The sequence below is a fragment of the Mesoplodon densirostris genome, chromosome 13 (assembly GCF_025265405.1).
Source record: "Mesoplodon densirostris isolate mMesDen1 chromosome 13, mMesDen1 primary haplotype, whole genome shotgun sequence".
NCBI classification, from domain to species: domain Eukaryota; kingdom Metazoa; phylum Chordata; class Mammalia; order Artiodactyla; family Ziphiidae; genus Mesoplodon; species Mesoplodon densirostris.
In genome coordinates, this window is record NC_082673.1 from 48,657,927 (window position 1) to 48,684,961 (window position 27,035).

The window sequence follows — 27,035 nt, forward strand, 5'->3', positions numbered from 1 at the left end:
GTTTTTGACTTTTTTTCTTTTTAACACACATTATAAATAAAAATGTGATAAACATTGTTGTACATATATATTTATTATCTTATCCATAACACCTTTAGGATAAATTCTTAGAGACAGAATAACTAGGTCAAAGAATGTGTGTGTGTATGTGTGTGTGTGTGTGTGTACTTTCCCATATCTTCAAAATTGCAGGAATATTACTGTTTTTTAACTTTTGTTAATATGGTAGGTGAAATTCTTTTTTCATAGTTTTTAACGTATAGTCTTTCATTATTAGCAAATTTTTTAAAAAGATGTTTATTAATTATTGCATTTCTTCTTTTGTCAATTGCTTTTTCATGCCTTTAGTCTCTTCCCATATTAAAAAAAAAGTAATTCTTTATACTATCTTGAAAAGATCTTCACCAGTTTGTCTTTTGGCTTTACTTATGATTTTTTTTTCCTTTAATCATACAATCTATTAATCCTTTCCTATTAATGTTTTTTTAATTGAAGTATAACTGACTTACAATATTTCAGGCATACAACATGATTCGATATTTTAATACATCACAAAATGATCACCATGATAAATCTAGTTACCACCTATCACTATATTAAGTTATTAAACATTATTTACTATATTCCCTGTTATACATTACATCCCTGTGACTTATTAATTTTCTAATGGGAAGTTTGTACCTCTTAAACTCCCTCATCTATTTCACCCATCCCCCCACAAACCTACATTTTTGTTCTCTGTATCTGTGCATCTGTTTCTGCTTTGTTATATTTGTTTTGTTTTTTAGATTTCACATATAAGTGAAATGACATGGAATTCGTCTTTCTCTGTCTGACTTATTTCACTTAGCATAATACTCTCTAGATCTATCCATGTTGTCACAAATGGCAAGATTTCATTCTTTTTATGGCTAAGTAATATTCCATTGAATATATATGCCACATCTTCCTTATCCATTCATTTGTTGATAGACACTTAGTTTGCATCCCTGTCCTGGCTATCATAAATAATGCTGGACTGAAAATACTGTTGCCTATACCTTTTGAATTAATATTTTTGTTTCCTCCACAAAAATACCCAGAAGTGAAATTGCAGCAACCTATGGTAGTTCTATTTTTAGTTTTTTTGAGAAACTGTGTTTGACATACTATGGTATCTGTACCAATTTGCATTCATATCAATAGTGCTCAAGAGTTCTCTTTGCTCCACATGCTCACCAACACTTGCTATTTGTTGTCTTTTTTATAATAAACATTCTGACAGATGTGAGGTGATGTCCTGTAATTTTCCCTGATATTAGTGATGTTGAGCATCTCTTCACATGTCTGTTGACCATCCACATGTCTTCTTTGGAAAAATGTCTATTCAGGTCCTCCACCCAATTTAAATTTTTTTTTTTTTTTGGTGTTGAGTAGTATGAGGTTTTTTGTATATTTTGGATATTAGCCTATTATCAGACATACTGTTTGTAAATATCTTCTCCCATTCAGTAGGTTGCCTTTTGTTCTGTTGTTAGTTTCCTTTGCCATGAAAAAGCTGTTTAGTTTGATGTAGTCCCATTTGTTCATTTTTTATTTTGTTTCCCTTGCCTGAGGGGAAATATCCATAAAAACATTGCTAAGACTGATGTCAAAGAGCATACTGCCTATGTTTTCTTCCAGGAGTTTTATGGTTTGGGGTCTTACATTTAAGTCTTTAATCGATTTTGAGTTTATTTTTGTATGTGGTGTGAGAAAGTAGTCCAGTTTGATTCTTTTGCATCTAGCTGTTCACTATTTATTGAAGAGGCTGTCTTTCCCGATTGTACATTCTTGCCTTCCTTGTTGTAGATTAATTGACCATACATGTGGGTTTATTTCTGGCTCTTGGTTCTTTTTTTTTTTTTTTTTTGGCTCTTGATTTTTGATTCCATTGATAATGTGTGTCTGTTTTTGTGCCAGCACCATACTGTTTTGATTACTGCAGGTTTGTAGTATAGTTTGAAGTCAGGGAGCATGATATCTCCAGTTTTGTTCTTCTTCTGCAAATTTCTTTTGGCTATTTGGGGTCTTTTGTGTTTCCATACAAATTTTAGAATAATTTGTTCTAGTTCTGTGAAAAATGCCATTGGTATTGTGATAGGGATTACAATGAATTTGTGGTCATTTTAATAGTATTAATTCTTCCAATACATGAGCATGGTATATCTTTTCATTTGTTGTGTTGTCTTCAATTTCTTTCATTAATGTCAGTTTAATGAGTATAGGTCTTTTACCTTCTGTAAGATTGGTTAGATTTAGTCCTAGGTATTTAATTCTTTATGATGCAATTGTAAATTGACTGTTTTCTTTCTGATACTTTGTTGTTAGTGTATAAAATTCAACAGATTTCTTTATATTAATTTTGTATCCTGCAATTTACTGAATTCATTTATTCTAGTAGTTTATTGGTGGTGTCTTTAAAATTTTCTATATATATAGTATCATGTCACTGGCAAAGTGACAGTTTTACTTCTTCCTCTCCAATTTGGATTCATTTTATTTCTTTTTCTTGTCTGATTGATTGCTGTAGCTAGGACTTCCAATACTATGTTGAAAAGAAGTGTGAGAGTGGACATCCTTGTCCTTTTCCTGATCTTTGAGGAAATGCTTTCAGCTTTTTGCTGTTGTGTATGGTGTTGCTGTAGGTTTGTCATATATGGCTTTTATTATGTTGAGGTATGTTCCCTCTATCCCCACTTTGTTGAGAGTTTTTATCATAAACGGATATTGAATTTCTTTCTTATTAATATCTGCTTTGGGGTTCTACTTGGAAAGTTTTTCATTAGCATTAGATTATATAAACATTTACCTATACATTCTGGAACAAATGTAAAATCCAGACCCAAGCACATTTAAGAATTTAACATACCAATTCATTCAATCATTTATTCATTCATGCAACAAGTATCTATTGAACACGTATGCACTAGGCATTCTTCTAAATGCTGGAAATAAAGCAGCAAATAAGACCAAGGTTCCTGCTATTATGGAGTTACATTCCAAAAGGAATATAATCATGTAGCATATAATTTAATGTGGGATTTCAAGTTAATGGGGAAAGAATGTATTACTCAATATACACTGCTGCTACAACTGATCAACTATTAAGAAAATAAATAAATTAGATTCTCATTTAATAAATCAAGTGTATTACAAATGGATTAAAAATCTTTATTTTTAAAATAAAAGCATGAAAATACTGGAAAAAACATAAGTGAATATTATATAAAGGAACATTATATGCATTCTTGAACATGAAAACTTTAGAGTAAGATCTCAAGGCAATTTTAGAAAAACCTCTTATTTTTAAAAAAATGGAATAGAACAAGGTAATTTTTGAACAATAATCTTTATTAGTATATTTTTAAAGGTACATATAATCCTGAGCAACTGCATTTACACATTTATCATTTACTCTTTGAAATTTACGTGTAATTTTTTCCAAACTCTCTGATGAGTACATTTTTATACTAATTAGGAACATAAATAATTTAAAATATTATTCTTACCCATGGAATAGCCAATTAATTTACTCAGAGCATCTCATTATCTAATTCTACTACCTCAGAAGCTTTAGAATATTACCTCTCAGTTAAACAATTTCTTTTTCAAAACTGCAAAGATGGGCAGTGCAAGAGCTGATTCCTTAAATCCTAGTGAATTCTTAGAAAACTATGTTGCTTTTTGTCTTTGACCTGTATTTTGAATAAATTTGGTAATTATTTCACCAGCTATATTTGAGAAGAATGGTAAAAGTAACTGCATCCCATCTCAATATTTTAGCCAGTGTAAAATGTTACAGGCTCCCTTCACATATAAGTATTCCATAATTATCCCAATAAGAAAAATTTACCATGATCTAATGAAAAGGACAACCTAATATCGATACATCTTTGTAAATGGTTAAATATTATGAAATATGTTATGTGAAGTACTTCCTTCAGGCTCCATAAAGGAATACATAGAGATGATTAACATTAAATTTCAAAAATCTAGGCCAGAAATTTTATAATTAGTAAATAAAAAATGACAAAAATAAAACACAAAAAGATCCTGTGAAAAGACAAAGACAAAGATCCTGTGATCTTTGAGAAAAAAACATTTACCCAACATATCTCCAGCTGTGGACAAATAAATATTTTTATTCTTGTATTTTAAATTACTAGCAAAATATTATATCTTTCTACAAACAACATAAAACAAGCATACAGTATCTAGAAATGGTATTTATCTGACAAGAATGTCAAGTCTTTGAAGGTACACTAAATTTGTTTTTTCCTGAATAAGGTCACTATGATCTTAGTTAAAGTTACAGTAAGCAGTTCAAGCAAAATGTGTATTGCTTAGATTTTAAAGCAAGCAATTGTGTTACTGTTTAATTAAAATAGAAGTATAAATGTGAAGCTATTATACCAACATTTATAAACACTTCTTGGAAATACAGATCAGCAAGTAATGGAATAACTGATTTAAAAATAATGAAAGGTTGATGTTATATGTAAAATTTGGGGACAAATCAAAAATATATTTAAGAGATGTAAAATAACATGAAGACCAAGTTTTATTATTTAGAGTTTGAAAACTTAGCAGCAAAACAACCTATCTGCATATAATGTAGTACAATGAGCATTTGTTCATAAAAGACTCCTAAAGTCTTAAAACTTCATACATAAACCAGAATGAAATCCATTACATAAATGATTTAAAGATGCCAGAGTAGTTTATCCAGAACTGCTAGATACTCTCACCTGCATTACCAAATCATAAACAAGCTTATGCAAAACTGTGTTCTGGATAACTCACTCTTATAGCTCCCCAATAACAAGCTCGGATAAGGCAGATCAAACCTAAGAGATAAGCAACTGCCCAAGAAACATAGGTTGCATGAAATCGTCTTGCAAAACCTTGGGTGCCAACCTAAAATAAAAAGCAATACAAAAATAAAAGGTTAGAAACTGAGAACTTGTGTTGGCTTATGTGCAATTTTTATGAAATATATTCCTAAGATGACAAAACCCCGACAAAATATGAGTTGCTGCATTTGTTGGCTACCACTAACAGAGTAAAATTTAATAAAATGAAATTGCTAGTTACATTAATTATAAACTTTATGAAGTAAACAAAAATTCCATTATAATATCTTATTTATAAAGGGAATTTAATCTACATAACCCCAATGCCATCCCCATGTTGATAATAAATCTCTGTTTCACTTGAATAAAAAGAAGAATGGTTTTTCAGACCTTCGTAGCTGAATGAGTATTGCTTCAGCTTTGGCCATAACAAAATTGGTTCTGGCACTAAATAAAAACAAATGGGCTTTTGTTAAATGGAGGGTAAAATTACCAATGTCAAGGACTTCAGAGGGATCCCAAGACATGATTTCACCTGGATGGGCAAGCTCCAGGCCCATGTATTGGCTTCAGATTGCTCATAGTTTTTCAGAAGCTTCTGGGCCTGGTATGTGAGGGAGGCAGGTTCTTCAGCGATCAATGAAGGCTGTTCCAGACCTCACCATTTACTACTAATAAAGTTAAGAGGAAAGAATTCTAACAGTGAGTAGAGTAATACTCACAGTTAATCCAACTCCAATGAAAATACATATCATTCCAATAGTAATATATGCACAGCAGCGTCTTCGAGGAAGTGCACTACCCACAGAGGAACTGCAAATTCATGAGAACAAAAAAGAATATTAAATATTTACATGAAGATTCTCCATTTCATCTTTGTAAATACTTATCTATGGCTTTAGTAATACATATACTTCTATTTATTTATTCAACTTGAGAGACAAGAACATACATAATATTTTTAATGAGTGATTTAAATCATACCTGGTGAATTTGTGTGTGAATTATTGTGGCTTTAAACAAAATTCAAGTGTTGGTCATTGACAAAGTCCACAAAAACCCACTATGGTCAATAATAATCAGCCAAGATAAAAATTTATTTCCAAAACAATCTATTCCAGAATGGAAAATCAGTGCTGTCTTACAAATAGAAATTGATATTATTTTTACATTTATAACCATTGCTATATGTTTAGTGTAGAAAATTTGGAAAATAAGAATAAAGAATAGAAAGGAAAAGGAAAATTACCTGTAATTCCACTACCATAAATACTGCTATTTTTCTCCAGTCATTTTTTTACAACTTACCAATTTAGCATAAACATTTTCTTACATCATTAAGTATTCTCAAACTGGAATTCTGATAGATGAATATAACATAATTTAACCAATTCCCTAGTATTGGACACTTTTTTCTTCTTGGAAATAATGCCAGCTAAGTGACATCTAAAAGCATTGTGCTTATTTTTTTTAATGAAAATATAGTTGATTTACAATGTTGTGTTAATTTCTGCTGTACAGCAAAGTGATTCAGTTATACATATATATATATATATATTCTTTTTTATATTCTTTTCCATTATAGTTTAACACAGGATATTGAATATAGTTCCCTGTGCTACACAGCAGGACCTTGTTGTTTATGCATTCTATATGTAACAGTTTGCTTCTGCTAACCCCAAACTCCCAATCTATCCTTCCCCCCCACCAACTACCTTGGCAATCACAAGTGTGTTTCTGTTTCATAGATAGGTTCATTTGTGTCATATTTTAGATTCCACACATAAGTAATATCATATGGTATTTGTCTTTCTCTTTCTGACTTACTTCACTTAGTATGATAATCAATGGTTGCATCCATGTTGCTGCAAATGGCATTATTTCATTCTTTTTTATGGCTGAGTAGTATTCCATTGTACATATGTACCACATCTTCTTTATCCATTCATCTGTCGATAGACATTTAGGTTGTTTCCATGTCTTGGTTATTGTGAATAGTACAATGAATATAGGAGTGCATGTATCTTTTTGAATTATAGTTTTGTCTGTACATATGCCCAGGAGTGGGATTGCTGGATCATATGGCAACTCTATTTTTAGTTTTTTGAGAACCTCCATACTGTTTTCCACAATGGCTGCACCAACTTACATTCCCACCAACAGTGTAGGAGGCTTCCCTTTTCTCCACACCCTCTCCAGCATTTATTTGTAGACTTTTTAATGATGGCCATTCTGACAGGCATGAGGTGGTACCTTATTGTAGTTTTGATTTGCATTTCTCTAATAATTAGTGACATTGAGCATCTTTTCACGTGCCTGTTGGCTATCTGTATGTCTTCTTTGGAAAAATGTCTATTTAGCTCTTCTGCTCATTTTTCAATTTGAGTTTTTTGTGTTTTTGTTGTTGAGTTGTATGAGCTGTTTGTATATTTTGGAAATTAAGCCCTTATCAGTCACATCATTTGCAAATATTTTCTCCCAGTCTGTGGGAAAAAATATTCCTTTATGGTTTCCTTTGCTGTACAAAAGCTTGTAGGTTTGGTTAGTCCAATTTGTTTATTTTTGCTTTTACTTCTATTGCCTTGGCAGACTGACCTAAGAAAATATTGGTACAATTTATGTTAGAGAATGCTTTGTCCCTGTAATATTCTAGGAGTTTTACAGTGTCATATCTTATGTTTAAGTCTTTAAACCATTTTGAGCTTATGTTTGTGTATGGTGTGAGAGTGTGTTCTAACTTCACTGATTTACAGGCAGCTGTCCAAATTTCCCAACACCCCTTGCTAAAGAGACTTTTTACCTATTATATATTCTTGCCTCCTTTGTCAAAGATTAATTGACCATAGGTGTGTGGGTTTATTTCTGGGCTCTCTATTCTGTTCCATTGATCCATATGTCTGTTTTTGTGCCAGTGTCATGCTGTTTTGATTACTGTAGCTTTGTAGTATTGCCTGAAGTCTGAGATGGTTATGCCTCCAGCTTTGTTCTTTTTCTTCAGGATTGCTTTGGCAATTCTGGGTCTTTTATGGTTCCATATGAATTTTAGGATTATTTGTTCTAGCTCTGTGAAGAAGGTCATGGGTAATTTGATAGGGATCACATTAAATCTGTAGATTGCTTTGGGTAGTATGGCCATTTTAACAGTATTAATTCTTCCCATTGTGCTTATTTTTCATTGTTTTCTTATGATAAATTTTTAGAATCGGAATTACAAAATTAAAGAAAGAGATTAAACTTTTAAAAATCTTTTAATACATACTGCAAGAAGCCTATGGGAAACTCATAACATATATTTCTCAATTGAAATTCCAAATCCAATAGTTTTCAGTTCTCTCTACCTCTAATTTTTTAAATTCTCAAAATGATAAAAGTATAGCAAAGATAAAAAAGCCAATTGGCACTTTCTTCTCTTCCTAAATAAACATATAGTAACACATATCATATATCACACATTGTGTTAGTGGATGATATAATCACTGATTTGTTTGTGTATGGCCAGTGTCCACATTATGCCTACCACATGGTAAATTACTCATGGAATGTCTATTGAATAAATGAAACACAGAAATGCATCACTTCCTAGGCATAATTTAGAAGTGTGCTATTCCAAAAGGTTAATTTTGCATAACAGAAAATAGCTTCAAGTCCCAAATATTTTTTAAAATTGATGAATATTATTGCAAATATGTATCATAAAAATTCCTGAATACTTGAACAAAAACAGAAACATGTGGATGACCTAGGGGGTCATCGTTAATTGCAGTAGTGTACAACCTGCTATCTGGAGTTATTAGGGTACCTGTGATTCATTGCCTTTATGTTACATTTAACCTTAGACTGCTTTTAGTTTTAATAACTATGTCTGCATTTGGTGATTTTTCCTGCCTTATATCTCACAGCTGGCCACCATTTCTCATTTACCTATGTATCTGCCTCTGGCAGTCTAATCTACCATGGATTAGAAGGCAACTAAATTTGCTAGAATATACTCAATAAGTCAAAAGGTTCTAAGTGAATACCAGAGCAGGTTTTCTGTGAGCCAAAGGAACACACTTTAGGATATTAATTTCAGTGCATGAATTCTATTTTGAAAACCCATACTCATTTTTCATCACTCAACTTAAATAGTCACTACCTCTGGAAAATCTTCCCAGGAAAGAAATAACGTACTGTTACTCTACAACCAAAGTGCCATCTTATCATAGGGAGAAGGCAATGACAAAAGCACCTATCACATGCATAATAAAATCTTATACATTTAATACAAATATGGTATCTGTATGCAATATATAGTATTGTTTTGCAAGTGTTAAAACTTTACACATGCATGTGTTAAACTGTATGCTTCTGTGACTTGCTTTTTTTTCCTCAATACTCTACATGAGACTCTTCCATAGTCATATGTGGAAACTTACTTCATTCATTTGCACAATTATTTTCCATTATATGGAATAATACAGCTTACTCATTCTCCCTGTTGATGGACAGTCAGGGTTTTCTTTTGTTTTGTTTTAAATGTTTTTGCTATTATAACATGGCTACTTTGAATTCGCTTTTACATGTTTCCTTATGTATATATGCAGGAATTTCTCAAACATATACCTAGGAATAGAATTGCTGGGTAGTACTGTAGACATGTTTTTAATTTTAACAAATGCTAAATTTATATCCCCACCAACACTATTTGAGAGCTTCCACTGCTCCACCTACATCCTCATTGACCCTTCAACACTTAGTATTGTTCTCATGTTTAACAATTTCACGAGTGTGAATGGTATTTCATTGTGATTTTATTATGTATATCCATAATCTGCAGGAGGTTGGACATCTTTTCAAATGCAGGTTGACTACTGTTTTTCTTTTTCTATTAATTGCTTGTTCATACCTATTGTCTCTGTCTTGGGCTGTCTTTAACTTACTGATTCATAGATGACATTTATATAATCTGCATACTATTCCATGCAGCTATATATACTGAACATATCTTCTTATAGTCTGTTTTTATAAATTCAACTTTAATAACATATTTTGATCATGAGTATTTACTAATGATACCAATGTAACACAAAGTACTTCTAATATAGTCAAAGCTATCAATCTTTTCCTTTAAGGTTCATACTTTTTTATGCCTTGTCTAGGAAATTCTTTCCTACTTCTGTCATAAAAATACTTTTCTATCTTTTCTTCTAAAAGTATTACAATTTTGCTTTTTGTATTGCCAACTACAAATTGGCACTTGACATCTACCTCTACAAGGATTAAATCATGAGCCACTGCAGCTGCTGACCTTCAACATCCCCTGAAAGGAGTTCAGGGTGGAGTTCAGGAATGAGGCACTTTGTGCTCTGGGAAAAACTTGCAGAACAGGTCTTCAGATATTTAGATATTTTCAGGAGATTTTATGAGCCCAATTCTTGTATCTCCTTGTATCTAGAAAAGCACTAAAATCCTTCATGGTGATGTCTGCTCCTTGTGACTAGTGGTAATCTTCATGAGACTAGCAGCAACCTCCTGCAAAAAATATGTGCTTGCCTGCATGTACTCACCCTTTGCCAAAATTGCATTATACTGACCTTCCCCCCTCCCTCTTTGGAGCAGTTTCTCAGGGCTATCGGAAATGCAGTCTCCCGGGCTATAGTCCTCATTATGCCCCCAATAAAACCTCACAACTCTCACATTGTGCATTTTTTTTTCAGTCAGTAGTATTTATGTCGATCTACAAGAGCAGATTCCTTATAATTATCTATTTTTATTTTACATATTTCAAAGTTAGATTATCTGTTGCACTCAAGTTCAAAATTAATATTTCTGATGAAGTGACCATAATGATAATAATTCTTTTTACATCTGTTCTATGATTGCCATTGACTCAATATGGTAACAAGTCTTCTGCTACAGTTGCCTTTTCCAAGCAATTGGAGGAAGGGAGAGAAAAGGAGGCCAAGCAGTTTTTGTCTTTAAGGATAGTATCAGGAAGATGTATTCATCAATTTGTTCATATTCCATTGGCCCTAACATAAACACATGGTCACAGCTATCTGCAAGAGAGGTTAGGAAATGCAGTCTCCAGCTGGGTAGCCATTAAGACTGACAGTTCTACTGCAAGGAAAAAGAGAACAGCAGTCTTTGCTATTTTAACTAATATTACTATTGCTATTTTATTGTTGGTTAGTGTTTGCCTGGTAAATCTTTCATTTTGGTTAGTGTTTCATGGTTTCACCTTTTACTTTCATTCTATGTTCTCATATTTCATGTGTTTCTTCTTCAAATTGCATACAGGTGTACTTAAATCTAGTCTGATAATTTCTCACAAGTTTTATTGACAAGTTTTGTCTAATTATATATATTCTGACAACTAATATATTTTGATTATCCCTTCTACCGTATTTTGGCTTTCTATTGTTTCTCTATCTGCTTTTCTACTCCCTTTTCTGGACTTCTTTTGTATTGACTATGATTCTTTTATTTAATTTTCTACCTACTATTTAGAAAGTTTTACAATTTATTTTTATTCATTTAGCAGTTGCACTTAAATTTTTAATATGCATACATTTTAAAAACTAAAACCATTTGGTAAATCTATCTTCCCAATAAATGCAAAGATCTTAGAAACTTTAACTCTAAACATTCCACTCCCATCTTACATGTTCTTGCTCTTCAATATTTCAGTTCAATTCTTTTATCTATCTATCTGTTTATTTATTTATTTATTTATTTATGGCTGTATTGGGTCTTTGTTGCTGCAATGCAGGCTTTCTCTAGTTGAGGCAAGCAGGGGTTACTCTTTGTTACAGTGCATGGACTTCTCATTGCAGTGGCTTCTCTTGTTGTGGAGCATAGGCTCTAGGGGGCACATGCGGGCTTCAACAGTTGTGGCACGTGAGCTCAGCAGTTGTGGCTCACGGGTTTAGTTGCTCTGCATGTGGGATCTTCCTGGACCAGGGCTTGAACTTGTGTCCCCTGCATTGGCAGGTGGATTCTTAACCACTGCGCCACTAGGGAAGTCCCAATATTTCAATTCAATTCTATTTTTGTTTCTCCAAATTTGTTAGCATTAATACTATTACTGTTATGTTTTTGGTATTTTATATAGTTAGTGTTCCTGATGAATGTTTAGAATTTCTTGGTTTATACTTTCTTTATTCTTGCAGAGCGGAAATTTCTTCAAGGATATTTTCCCTAAATTCATCTTTTATCAATTTTTTAGTGAGGGTATCAGAATGGTAACCACTCTGTTTTGGTTGTTACTGCTGGTTAGTTGGCTCTGCATCTGCACATATCTTTATTTTACGTTCATTAGTCTGTGATGGTTTAGACACTTTGACAGTTAATTTCTCTTAGAACTTTGAAGTATTTTTAAACTTTTTGGCTTCCATTGTTGCAGTTGAGACGTTTGCTGCTATCCTTTTCATACTAAAAATATGACGTTTCTGTCTCTGCTTTTAATATGTTCTATTTATTTTAGGTTGTCTGCAATCTCACTATAACATATTTGTTTATTCTGCTTGGATTTCACTGTTCCTTTTGAATCTACAGGTTCATATCTTTCATAGATCTGAAAATCCTTAGGGATTATCTCTTCAAAATGCCTCTATCCCATTCTCTAGTTTTTCCTTCTAGATCAGAAATATATCAGATGCTCTTATATATATTTATTTTAATATTATTTTCATCTTTGTCTCTCTGACAGATTCTAGGTAATTTACTTTACTCTATCTTCCAACCCACAACTTTAGTTGTCAACTTAATCTGATCTGCTGTTTAGCTTGTTCCACTGTATTTTCATTTCTGTAATTTTTAATTTCAAAACCTGCCTGCTTATTGCTTGGGTTAATTCATTTTTTATTTTTAAACAATTGTAGACTCAAAAGCAGTTATAAGAAATAATACAGAGCACTCTCATTCATCCTTTACCCAATTTCCCCCAGTGATAACATCTTCCAAACTACAGTACAGTATTATAACCAGCGTATTGACATTAATACAATTCAATGATATTCATATTTCCTGTTTTACTTATATTCATTTGTGTGCATGTGTATATTTAATTCTGTACAATTTATCCCATGTGGAGGTTAATGTACCCAACACCACAGTTAAGATACAGAAGAGTTCCATCATTGCAAGGATCCTTTTATAACCACACTCACCTCCCTCTTGCCTACCCACCCCCTGTACTCACCACACCATCATGCACCTGTTCTCCATTCCTAAAATTTTGTCATTTCAAAACTGTAATATAAAAGGAATCATGCTGTAGGCCACCTTGTGTGACTGGTTTTCACTCAGCATAAATTCCCAAAGATTCACCCAAACGGTTGCATGGATGAACTATTGTTCATTCCTTTGACTGTTGAATAGTATGTCAAGGTCTAGATAAATCAGTTTGTTTAACAATTCAGCCACAGAAGAACATATAGGTTGTTTCCAGTTTCAAGCTATTAAGAATAAAGTTGCTATGAACATTCATGTACAGATTTTTGTATGTGCCCAGGTCGTTTCTTATAGACTCTTATCTGTCTTCTCTTATTTCTATTTAAAAAAAAATTTTTTAGACATGGTTGTAACATATCCTATATCTAACATTATAATATCTGAAGTTCCTAGAAGTCTAATTATGCTGTTTGTTATCAATGCCAATTCTGCTTATTGTATCTTGTTTCCTCATGTTGGTATTTTTGTTGAGAACTTATTTTGACAAACCTTAATATAAGAAATCCTAGCAGGTATGGTTTAGGAATGTCTTCATCCACAGAGAATTTTCATTTGCCTTTCCCAGGCTCCCTAGAATGATACCAATCTTAAACTACTTTAAAATGATTTCTGAGACTGGGTTTTCTTAGACCATATAAACCAGGTAAAATATAAATCTGAAATTCACTGTTCTTATAAAAATTTCCATTTGTATTCTTCCTTTTCTGGTGGGCATTTTCCTTGACCTACTCTATTCATGAAGAATAGTCCTTTATTGGGGGTGGAGAGGGATGGTGTTCCAACTCTCCACCTTCTTCAAGACCAAGGCCTTCTCTCTCATTCTTCATTTGAACACTGAAACCCAAGTATCTGGGTCCCTAGTATTGGTAAATACCCTTAAGACAGCCCTGGTGGTCATTTGCTCTCCAGTTTTGTTCCCTGGGGATTTTCTTAACTTTCATATGAGCTGAACAATGCATTTGAAATGATATTTGTAATGGTTAACTAGTCTTTCATATTACTGGATGTGAAAGTCAAGAGCCTCTAATATACAAAACTGTGGACACTGAATATCCAAGAGGAAAAGATCATGCAAGGTTTCTCAAACATCTGATTATTCACCCTTCAAGTTATTTACCTTCCCCTTCATAACACTCCCCTGTGAAACACTAGCATTGTGAAGGACACCTGGAAAATAAAGATGGTGCCAAGCAGTGTTATTTAAGCACAATTTTCAGATGAGGTAGCCAGGGAAGGCTTTATTAGGTGAAACTTAAGGGCAGGGTAAGATGTGAATAGGTGGGAGAGTAAGTCATCTTAGCTGCTAACAGTAGCATTGTTCAGCCAGGAAAAAAAAAAGAAAAAAACTTTTGTTCAAGAAACAAGCAGCAAAATAAACTTTCTTCCGGAGAAGGTTTCTGTAAGTGAGTAAAATTAAAGGGATTTTCAGCTAATTTGTGAGGGTAAGTAGTTATTTTCCAAGTAAATAGGAATGAGAAAGGGATGAGCCAGGTCACTCCAGGCCTAGCAGGAAATTAAGGGACCAAAGCAATAAACTCTATTGTATATTTATGGAAGTAGAAGAATTTGTTGAGGCTGGTGGTGTGTGTAGAGGTAGAAGAAAACATAATAAAGATACTACTAGAGAAGTTAGGCAAATATCTAAACTTGGAGGGTTGTATAAATCTTGATAAGAAGTTTAGAGTTTGATTTTTGATTTTAGGCAATGGGCCTGTAATAATCTATATGGTGCATTTATGTCAATAAGTATAAAATATCTTTCCTTAGCATACTTCATATGGCACTAATAGAAAAACCTAAAATAACAATTGCAATGGCACCTCCTTGGGTTGTGCAATATACAACCTGCAGAGATGTATGCTATGGACATGAATTTGGGAGCTACTAAAAGGTTTGAAGCCAGAGAGTTTGAAATCATATTTTCACTTGGAGACCTTTACTCTAATAAACTGCAAGAGAACTATAAGGCTGAAGACCAAGAGATAAATTAGAAAGCTATTGCAGTAGTCCTGGTGAGAGATCCTGAATGCTTGAACTATATATAATAGAAATAGTAAGAATAAGATAACAGAATTGAAATGTCAAGAGACAGAATTGACAGGACCTGTTTCCATTTGGATATTGTGAATAAAGATACACTCAGATTTCTGGCTTGGTCAGCTGAGCAGATAGCAAAACATTCATTAATGTAAGTTATTCATCAATATTCAAGGACGATTAGTTTGCAGAGTGGGGTGGGCAAGTTGGATATATTCTGTTTGAGATGCCTATGGGACATCAGGTTGAAATAACTACAGGCAAATGGTGAATACAGATTGTATATTTACATCTGAAGGTCTGAAGAGAGATCTGGGGTGATTTAATGGTATATTGGTTGTGATTTAGTGGCATATAAATGAAATAAAAACATATGAGAAAGCACAGATATATTGTGATTAGGTTCCAATCCTGGAGAATAGCAATATTTAATGACTTGGAAGAGGAAGTGGAGACAAGAAAGGAGATAGCAAATGAATGTTCTGAGAAGTGGGAGAAAATCAGGAGAAAGTGATGTCTGAAACCAAAAGAAGAACAAATTTTAAGGAAAAAAAGCAGGGTAATCAACAGAACCAAATACTAAAGAGAAAACAAGGAAATGAAGATTAAACAGATCTATTAAAATTTGCAAGTGGGGAGAGCAATCAAGATGGCAAAGTACTCAGACGTGAAGCTCACCCTCTCTCACAAATACAACAAAAGTATATCTATACATGGAATGATTCTCGCAGAATATCTACTGAATGCTGGCAGAAAACCTCAACCTGCTGAAAGGGCAAAGAAAATCTCCATGTAACCAGGTGGGAAAAAAGAAAACAGAAAAAAAAAAAGAAAAATTAAAATGAAAATGAAAAAGGAATCAGGACCAGACCTGTGCCCCTGGGAGGGAGCTGTGAAAGAGGAAAGATTCCTGCACCCTGGGAAGCCCTTTCAGCAGCTCCCCAGATGGAGGTAAGGGGAGCTTCAGAGCCTCTGAGGAGAACACTAGTAGCTGGTTTGCAGCAGCCCAACCTGACACGCCCATCTTTGGTTCTGGCAGGGACTGTGTGCTGGAACTCGGACTTTGGAGCTCAGAAGCAGGGAGAAGACTGGGGTTGGCTGTGTAGAAACAGACTGGGGGGGGCTGGAATCCAGAGTGACCACTGCTGGGGGGGGTACGCCAAGGAAGCCTGGGCCACCTTAGAGGCCAGTCGCCATTGATTGGGGACTGCACTAGGGAGGGGCGGGACTTGGATTGTAGCTTTTTTCCCTGTGCACGTGCTTGCAGAAACAGGATACCGCCTGCACAGGCTCCAGGGGCGGTCCCGAGCCTCCACTGCAGCCCACCCAGACACCAGGTGTGGTCGCTGGGCCCCTGTGGACACTCTCCTGGACCCTAGGAGTGGTTGCCACCCCCTGCTGACTCCCTTCTGGACTGCAGGAATGGTCATGGGCCCCTGCTGATCACCCCCCGGACTCCAGGAGTGGTCATGGCCCCCCTACTGACTCCCTCCCAGACCCCAAGAGTAGTTGCGGGTTCCCACTACCACCCATCAGAACTCCAGGAGTGGTTGTAAGCTGTCTCCATTCCCATTGCATGCCCCAGGGGGTGTGCTTGAGCCACCTGCTGCTGTCAAAAACCCCAAGACCAGAAACCAGCAACCTCAACCAGCACCCCCTATCAAGGAAATAACAACCAGCACACACTGAAGAAAGAGGTAACAGGCATCCATATTAAAAATAGCCCTTGCACCAAACATACTAAACCCACACAAGCTACACAGGGACAACCCTACATATAAATAGCCCTCAAAGACCACAGTAGATAATTGTTTCTCCTAAATTCACAGAGTAAGAGAAATATAAGTAAAATGAAAAAGCAGAGGAACCACTCACAGTTAAAAGACCAAGAGTATTCCCCTGAAAGAACAAACAATGAAGCAGACCTCTTCAGTCTAATAGATACAAATTTCAAAGAGGAGATAATGAAAATACTGAAGGAATTAAGAAAGGCTATTGACAGAAATGCAGAGTATTGTAAAAAGGAACTAGAAACTATAAAGAGGGACCAAGAAAAATTAGAAAACTCATTTGCAGAGATGAAAGCTGAGCTAAAGGCAATACATAACACAATAATGCAGAACAAATAAGTGACCCAGAAGATAGAATAATGGAAATCATGCAATCAGGACAGAAGACAGAAAGCTAAATTTAAAAAAAAAGAAAGCAATGTAAGAGAACTATGGGATAATATAAAGCATGCCAACCTATGCATAATAAGGATTCCAGAAGGGGAAGAAAGAGAAAAGGGGGTCAAAAATGCATTTGAAGAAATTATGGCTGAAAACTTCCCAAACTTAAAGAAGGAAACAGATATCCAGGTACAGGAAGCAGAGAGGGTCCCAAACAAGATAAACCCAAACAGACCTACACCAAGACATAACAAAAATGACAAAAGTTAAAGATAAAGAGAGGATTCTAAAGGCAGCAAGAGAAAAGCAAAGAGTTAATTACAAGGGAACCCCCAAAAGGCTGATTTCTCTACAGAAGTTTTGCAGGCCAAAAGCAAGTGTCAAGATATACTCAAAATCCTGAAAGGGAAAAATCTGCAAACTAGTATACTCTACCCAGAGAGATTATCATTTAGAATAGAAGATGAGACAAAGAGTTTCTTGGGCAAGCAAAAACTAAAAGAATACAGCAATACTAAACCTATCCTAAAGGAAATATTGAAAGGTCTTCTCTAAATAGAAAAGAATCTATAGAAAAGAGAAAATCACAATTGGAAATTAAATCACTTAAATAAGCCAGTACACAGATTAAAAAAAAATCAAAAAAAATTTATGTGAAAGTTATGATAACCACAATCAACAGCAAAAGGATGAACATGAAGATGTAAAAGAGGACATCAAAATCATAAAATATGGGGGAGGATAGTAAGAAAATGTAGATTTTTTCCCCCTAGAATGTGTTTGAGCCAATATGACTACCAGTCTAAGGCAAGTAGATATAGGAAGGGGTTAACATAGTTGATAAACAGGGTAACAACAAATCAAAAACATACCACAGATTTACAAAAACCAAAAAGAAGAGAACATAAGCATAATACAAAGAAAATCATCAAGCTACAAAAGTAAAAACAAAAAGAAAAAGAAAGAGATAAAGAAGAAATATGAAATCAATGGGAAAACAAGGTTTAAAATAGCAATAAATACATATCTATCAAGAAGTACCTTAAAACTCAATGTACTCAATGCTGCAATCAAAAGACACAGAGTGGCAGATTGGATAAAAAAAAACAAGAGCCAATGATATGCTGCCTACAAGAGACTCACTTTAGGGCAAAGGACACAATAGGTTGAAAGTGAGGGGGTAGAAAAAGATATTTCATGCAAACCAAAATGACAAGAAAGTGGGAGTCACAATACTTACACTAAATAGAATGTAAAAGCCATAAAGAAACATAAAGAAGGACATATATAATGATAAAAGGACCACTACAAGGAGAGGATTTTACACTCATCAACATATATGTACCTAATACAGGATCACCCAAATACATAAAACAAATACTAACAGACATAAAGGGGGAAATTGACAGGAATACAATAATAGCAGGAGACTTTAACACCCCAGTCACATCAATGGACAGATCTTCCAGACAGAGGAACAATAAGGCAACAGAGATAATAGATGATACAATAGAACAGTTAGACTTAATTGATATTTTCAGGACATGACGTCCAAAAAAAACAAGTGCACATGTAACATTCTCAAGGATTGATCACATATTAGGGCCAAAACAAGCCTCAACAAATTTAAGAGTATAGAAATTATCTCAAGCATCTTTTCTGACTACAATGGCATGAAACTAGAAATTAACCACAGAAAAAGAAATGAGAACAAAATGATTACATAGAGACTAAACAACATGCTACTAAAAAACCAATGGGTCAATGATGACATCAAAGATGAAATTTAAACAAAATACTTATATAGTACTACCATATGACCCAGCAATCTCACTACTGGACATATTCCCAAAGAAAACCATAATTCAAACAGACACATGCACCCCAATGATCACTGCAACACTATTTACAATAGCCAGGACATGGAAGCAACCTAAATGACCATCAACAGAGGAATGGATAAAGAAGATGTGGTACATATATACAATGGACTATTACTCAACCATGAAAAGGAACGAAACTGGATAATTTGTAGACATGTGGATGGACCTAGAGTAGAGTAAGTCAGAAGGAGAAAAACAAATATTGTATATTAACACACATATGTGGAATCTAGAAAAATGGTATAGATGATCTTATTTGCAAAGCAGAAATAGAGACACGGACATAGAGAACAAATGTATGGATACCAAGGGGGAAAGAGGGGGTTGGGGGGAATTGGGAGATTGGGATTGACATATATACACTATTGATACAATGTATAAAATAGATAACAAATGAGAACCTACTGTATAGCTCAGGGAACTCTACTCAATGCTCTGTGGTGACCTAAAGGGGAAGGAAATCCAAAAAAGAGGGGATATATGTATAGCTGATTCACTTTGTTATATAGTAGAAACTAATACAACATTTTAAAGCAACTACACTCCAATAAAAATTAATTTAAAAATAAATAAAACATTAAAAAAATACCTTGAGACAGATGATGATGAAAACACAACCAGATACAGCAAAAGCAGTTATCAGAGGGAAGTTCATAGAGATACAGGCCTTCCTCAGAAAACAAGAAAAATCTCAAATAAACAACCTAACATACCACTTAAAAGAATTAGAACAAACAAAATCTAGAGTCAGCAGAAGAAAGGAAATAATAAAGATCAGAGAGGAAATAAACAAAACAGAGATTTAAAAAAATAGAAAAATTAATAAAACCAGGAGCTGATTCTTTGAAAGGATAAACAAGACTGACAAACCTCTGGCCAGGCTCACCAAGAAGAAAAGAGAGAGAATACAAATAAACAAAATAAGAAATGAAAAAGGAGACATAAAAACTGATACCACAGAAATACAAAAAACCATAAGGGAATACTATGAACAATTATATGCCAACAAATTCGAAGACCTAGAAGAAATGAACATTCTTCTAGAAACATACAGCTCACTAAGACTGAAAGAAGAAATAGATGATTTGAACAGACCATTCACTAGAACTGAAATAGAATCTGGAATTTAAAAACTCCCTATAAACAAAAGTCCAGAACCAGATGGCTTCACAGGTGAATTCTACCAAACATACAAAGAAGAACTTATACCGATCCTTCTCAAACTCTTCCAAAAAGCTAAAGAGGAAGGAACACTCTGAAGGACATTCTATGAAGCCACCATCACCCTGATACCAAAACAAGACAACAACACCATGAAAAAAGAAAATTATAGGCCAATATCTTGATGAATATAGATGCAAAAATTCTCAACAAAATATTAGCAAATCAAATCCAACCACACATAAAAAAGATCATAAACCACGACCAAGTGGGATTCATCCCAAGTTCACAAGGACGGTTCAACATACGCAAATCAATGTAATATACCACATAAACAAAAGAAAGGACAAAAACCACAGGATCGCATCAATAGATACAGAAAAAGCATTTGACAAAATTCAACATCCATTCATGATAAACATTCTTACCAAAGTGGGTATACAGGTAACATATCTCAAAATAGTAAAAGCTATTCATGACAAACCCACAGCCAATATAAAATGAAATGGTGAAAAGTTAAAAGACTTCTTGTTAAAATCTGGAACAAGACAAGGATGCCACTCTCACCACTTCTCTTCAACATAGTATTAGAAGTCCTAGCAATAGCAATCAGACAAGAAAAAGAAATAAAAGGTATCCAAATTGGAAGAGAAGAGGTAAAATTGTCATCATATGCAGATATGATTCTATATATAGAAAACGCTAAAGACCCCACACAAAAACTACTAGAACTGATAAACGAATTCAGAGAGATATCAGAATATAAGATTAACATACAGAAATCAGTTGCATTTCTTTATGCCAACAATGAAATATCAGAAAGGGAATGTAACAAAACAATACCTTTTAAAATCACAACCCAAAAAATAAATACTTAAGAATAAACCTCACCAAGGATGTGAAGGACTTATATTCTGAGAAGTATAAAACATTAATAAAGGAAACTGAAGGTGATTCAAAGAAATGGAAAGCAATCAACAGATTTAATGTGATCCCTATCAAATTACCCATGACCTTTTTCACAGAACTAGAACAAATAATCCTAAGATTCATATGAAACCATAAAAGACCCAGAATTGCCAAAGCAATACTGAAAAAAATGAACAAAGCTCGAAGCACAACCATCCTAGACCTCAGGCAATACTACAAAGCCACGGTAATCAAAACAGTATGATATTGGCACAAAAACAGACATATGGAACAATGGAACAGAATAGACAGCCCAGAAATAAACCCACACACCTACAGGCAATTAATCTTCAACCAAGGAGTCAAGAATATACAATAGGAAAAAGTCTCTTCAGCAAGGGGTGTTGGGAAAGTTGGATGGCTGAATGTAAACAATGAAGTTAGAACATGCCCTTACACCATACACAAAATGGCTTAAATTCTTAAACTTAAGACATGACACCATAAAACTCTTAGAAGAAAGCATAGGCAAACATTCTCTGATGTAAATGGTACAAATGTTTTCTTAGGTCAATCTCCCAAGGCAATAGAAATAAAAACAAAAATAAACAAATGAGATGTAATCAAACTAACAAGCTTTTGCACAACAAAGTAAGCCATAAACAAAACAAAGAGACAACTTACAGAATGGGAGAAAATATTTGCAAATGATGCGACTGACATGGGCTTAATTTCCAAAATATACAAACAGCCCATACAACTCAACAACAAAAAGGCAAACCCAATTGAAAAATGGGGAGAAGACCTAAAGAGACCTTTCTCCACAGAAGATATACAGATGGCCAATAGGCACATGAAAAGATGCTCAACATCACTAAATATTAGAGAAATGCAAATCAAAACTACAATGAGGTACCACCTCACATCAGTCAGAATGCTCATCATTAAAAAATCTACAAGTAACAAATGCTGGAGAGGGTGTGGAGAAAAGGGAAGCCTCCTACACTGTTGGTGAGAATGTAATTTGGTGCAGCCCCTTTGAAAAACATTATGGAGGCTCCTCAGAAAACTAAAAATAGAACTACCATATGATCCAGCAATCCCACTCCTGGCATATATTCTGACAAAACTCTAGGTCAAAAAGATATATGCAAGTCTATGTTCATAGCAGCACTATTCACAATAGCCAAGACATGGAAACAACCTAAATGTCATTGACAGATGAATGGATAAAGAAGATGTGGTACAGGGACTTCCCTGGTGGTCCAGTGGTTAAGAATCCACCTTCCAATGAAGGGGACACAGGTTCAATCCCTGGTCGGGGAACTAAGATCCCACATGCTGCAAAGCACTCTAGAGCCTGCACACCACAACTAAGACCCGACGCAGCCTAATAAATAAATATTAAAAAAAAAAGATGTGGTACATATATACAATGGAATACTGCTCAGCCATAGAAAAGAATGAAATAATGCCATTTGCAGCAACATGGATGCAACTAGGGATTATCATACTAAGTGAAGTATATAAGAAAGAGAAAGACAAATACCATATGATATCACTTATATGTGGAATCTAAAATATGACATAAATGAACCTATCTATGAAACAGAAACAGAATCAGGGACATAGAGAATTGACTGGTGGTTGCCAAGTGGGGAGAGGGTTGGATTGGGAGTTTGGATTAGCAGATGCAAACTGATATATATAGAATGGATAAACAACAAGGTCCTACTGTATAGCACAGAGAACTATATTCAATATCTTGGGATAAACCATAATGAAAAAGAATATGAAAAAGATATATATATATATATATATATATGTATAACTGAATCACTTTGCTGTACAGCAGTAATAACACAGCATTGTAATTCGACTAAACTTCAATTAAAAATAAATTTAAAAAATAAAATTTGCAATTGGGACATGAATTTTGTCGGAGCAAGTTTCAGTGGCCTAGTGGGGACTGATGCTAATTCCACTTTACTCCTGGAGGAATGTGGCGCCATGATGAACTAAAGAGATATGCTTTGAAAGGGAGAGACATGCATCCCTCTGAGAAGAAGAAATAAAGTGAGCATAGATATAAAAAATGTTTAGAGGTAGGAAGTGTGAAGATGAGGGAGTTCACAGATAGCCTCAAACATCTGAGAGAGACAGGAAGAAGGCAACTCATTTGCTGAGATAGAGAAGAGGGTATGAGGGATGGGGGTGTAAGGGGAACATAAAATATCTGGAGATAACCACTTTGAGGAATGGGGGAGAGAGTTAATCAAGGACACTTAAATAGGGAATATCAAGCAAGGGTTTAGCTGAAATGTAAAGCTCTACATTTGTAAAGAGCTAATCAACATAGAATTTTTTCAGCTCTCAGTTGTCTCGGTAAACGAAGGAAGAAGCCATGGCCATATTGATGCAAGACTGGTGGCTTGAAAAGCAGGTAGATGGATCTGAATTTCAAGGGATGATGATCTAGCCAATCTAGAAAACCTAAGAGTCTTTCTATACCTACATTCAAAATGAGCTTATCATCTCTCTGCTGGACACAGTTCTTCTAGATCTTTCATTCCCTGTCTTAGTGAATGGTTCTACAGCCTCTCCGATACAAGGTCATTCTTGACCCAATCTCTCTCTTGTCCCTTCACATTAAACCCTATCTATTCCATTTCCTTCATAGCACACCTATACTTTGACTCCTCTGTACCTCTATACCTTTGCACAGGTTGCTCCTTCTACAAGGAACAATTGGACCTTTTTTTCATATCATTCCCAGTCATCTTTAACATCCCTCCTTCCTGGAGGCCTTCATTCACATTCCCTTTCCCTCCAGTCTGGATTAGGGGCCCTTCAGAGCAAAGCATGCTAGGTATACCCTTCCAAAGCACTTAAAACTTTATTGTAATGGTCTATTCTCTTCCGTATATCCACAAGACTAAGTCCCTTGAAGGCAAGGTTATATCTTTATTTTGAGCACCTAATACCTAGCACAGGATGGTGAATTAATGAATAATTATAAAAGAAAGCACTAAACAGAAAAATAAAAGGATAACTTCTGAGAATGAGTCTGCTATTGATTAAAATGACAGGAAGAGATCCCCAAAGTATCTCAGTGATGTAGGAGAAATGATATTCATTGATAATTATCATGGATTAAATCATCATGTCTACTAATCTTAAGTCTATTAAAACATCTTCATGGAAATATCATCCAAGTTGTCATTTCAGAATGCTAGAACTACATCTCCTGCCCAGCAGTAGCTACAAGCTGCCCAATTGAAAGAGAAACCTCACCTTCAGCTACAATAGCCTCAGTGATTGCATGAGTTAAAAAAAAAACAGTGAGATAAAAAAATGCTTCTTGGTCTCTGGAGCCCTGGGGGAAGGTATTCCCCACTTGTCTTGTGAGATATAAAAATAACACGCTGGTTTCATAGCAATGATTTAGTAACTTCTATAACGAAAATAATTTTAGGACATTTGCTATTTGAGTTTAAAGAAATAAACATCTCAGAATCTTACTTCAACAGATGACTCATCAGTTTGTTAAGAAAAACATTCAAAAAGAAAAGAAATCTAGATATGACCCATGAGTGTTCATGTAATAACACCATCTTTGCTCAAATAAGTAATGCATGCCCTAAGTCCTCCCAAGCTCGGCATGTGATTCCAATTCTATACACATTCCTCTAAGAATGATATTTAAGCTGATTTATGTCATGTGAATTTCAAAACAAGTTGTTCCTTAAGTAATTAATAAATTCTTCTCCACATTAATACAGTCTTGTGATACCTTAACCAATGGTAGAATATCTAGACATTCAATACTTCTTTATTATTAGCAAAATATTGCCATTGTTCTAAAATAATTAACCAACCAAGCAAATCACTTGAGCAAAATCCTTATCCTTTCTAACAGTTCCTCATCTATAAAATGAGGATAATAATTCTTGCTATCCAGGATTGTCATAAAGATTACAGCTAATATATATGTGTACACAAAGCAATAATCACTGTGCTTAGCACACAATCTGCTAATCATTAGAAGTTTTTTTATTTTCTAAAAGATTTTTAAAATCTAATTTAATGTTCCTCATAAAGATATATGCAATTGTCTTCATTTTTCTGAAAATACAGATGACATACAGAAATATGGATTATTCATAGACATATTCACACACACATGCATTTGGTATGTTCCTGAAGTATATATTTTTCTGTGCACTTATTTTGGGTCATCCACTTTGCTCCTCCATGTACAGACTTGTCCCGGATTCAGCTAAGTTAAGCATTCATATGATTAATTTCACAAATGAATAAAAAAGGAAATATCTGTTCCTTTGAAGCTAGAAATGTGCTGTAAAGAAGTTATTCTCACAGGATTATATTTAGTTGGAATCAGATCTAGCACAAATAAATGGCGATATTTTGTTACATATATTCTACTTCTCAGACAGTTTTTAATTCATTCCTCCTATAAACCACTCAGGATTATTTTACTCTCAAAATAGATATAATATTTATTTTATTCTAAGGATCACAAAAATGTAACTATGAGCTGATATTTTTTATTTTAAATATTAATTATCAAAACATTCCAGTATAATTTCCTTTGCTTACTTTCCACATGTAAGTGGAAAACAGTAATTTTTGAATTAAAATTTTATTATCAAAATAGATGCTGTGGGGGCTTCCCTGGTGGTGCAGAGGTTGAGAGTCCGCCTGCCGATGCAGGGGACACAGGTTCGTGCCCTGGTCTGGGAAGATCCCACATGCTGTGGAGCGGCTGGGTCCGTGAGCCATGGCTGCTGAGCCTGCATGTCCAGAGCCTGTGCTCCCCAACGGGAGAGGCCACAACAGTGAGAGGCCCGCGTACCACAAGAAAAAAAAAAAAAAAAAGATACTGTGCAGAAAAGAGTATAGCAGGCCTAACACTGCTATCCTTAGACAAGTTGGCTTGTAAGGTAAGCCCCTGGCTGACACCTGGGAACTTAGATTTCAAAAAAGTTCTAACTATTCCCTTACTGATAAGAGTGGGTTGCTATGCCTAAATTACTTGTACAACCAATATGGCTTATGCCAAATACCTGCTTTCCTTCTGGGAATATGGAATTGTGGCATGCGCTATGCAGCAGGTGCCTATGTGACCAGCTCCAATTAGACCTAATAAGGTTCTCTGGTCAAAAACATTTCACATATGTTGTAACAATTCATTGCTGGAGGAATGAAGTTCTATTATGACTCCACTGGGAGAGGACTCTTAGAAACTTGCTCCTGGTTTCCTCCAGATTTTGCCCCACATGCCTTTTTCTTTTGCTGATTTTGTTTTGCATACTTTCACCATAAAGCTGTGAGTACAACTGTATACTAAGTCCTATTAGTTCTCCTAGAAAGTCAAAAAATCTTAGGGTGACTTGGGGTCTCCCAACATAGATGGCATAAAATGTCTTTAATCAAAATGTCTTCTAGTTTCTCCCATTTTTATATTGCCTTTTGTTATTTTCCTTAGGTACACCATTTAGGAATACAGAGAAATTGACTGAAGAGAGATAAATAATTATAAAAACTTTGCCATCCAACTTCCTAATTATAAACCCCCCAAAATTTGGTTTTCTCCAAGATTACAGTCCATTTTTTTTATACAGTCCATTTTAAAAATATAAATTTTAGATTATTTGCAGTAGATTATAACCACTTAGAACATTTGAAAATCATTACCAGGTTACTGATAATTTTAGTAATTTTCACTTTCTCTAAAGGTAAATTGACTTACCTTTAGAGAATAG

The 27,035-nt window shown here is 34.5% G+C and overlaps 1 protein-coding gene across 1 annotated transcript in view; it reads right to left on the reverse strand.

Annotated features, from left to right (window-relative positions):
* Positions 1 to 4,581: 4,581 nt before the first annotated feature.
* The window catches only part of PIP4P2 (phosphatidylinositol-4,5-bisphosphate 4-phosphatase 2), an 81,445-nt gene continuing 58,991 nt past the window's right edge, over positions 4,582 to 27,035 (reverse strand). Inside the window, exons 6-7 of the mRNA XM_060116150.1 lie at positions 5,597 to 5,687; positions 4,582 to 4,938 (exon numbers count right to left, since the gene is read on the reverse strand). Of these exons, the coding sequence (XP_059972133.1) occupies positions 4,795 to 4,938; positions 5,597 to 5,687 (235 nt within the window). The 3' untranslated portion in view covers positions 4,582 to 4,794. The remainder of the gene's footprint in view (positions 4,939 to 5,596; positions 5,688 to 27,035) is intronic.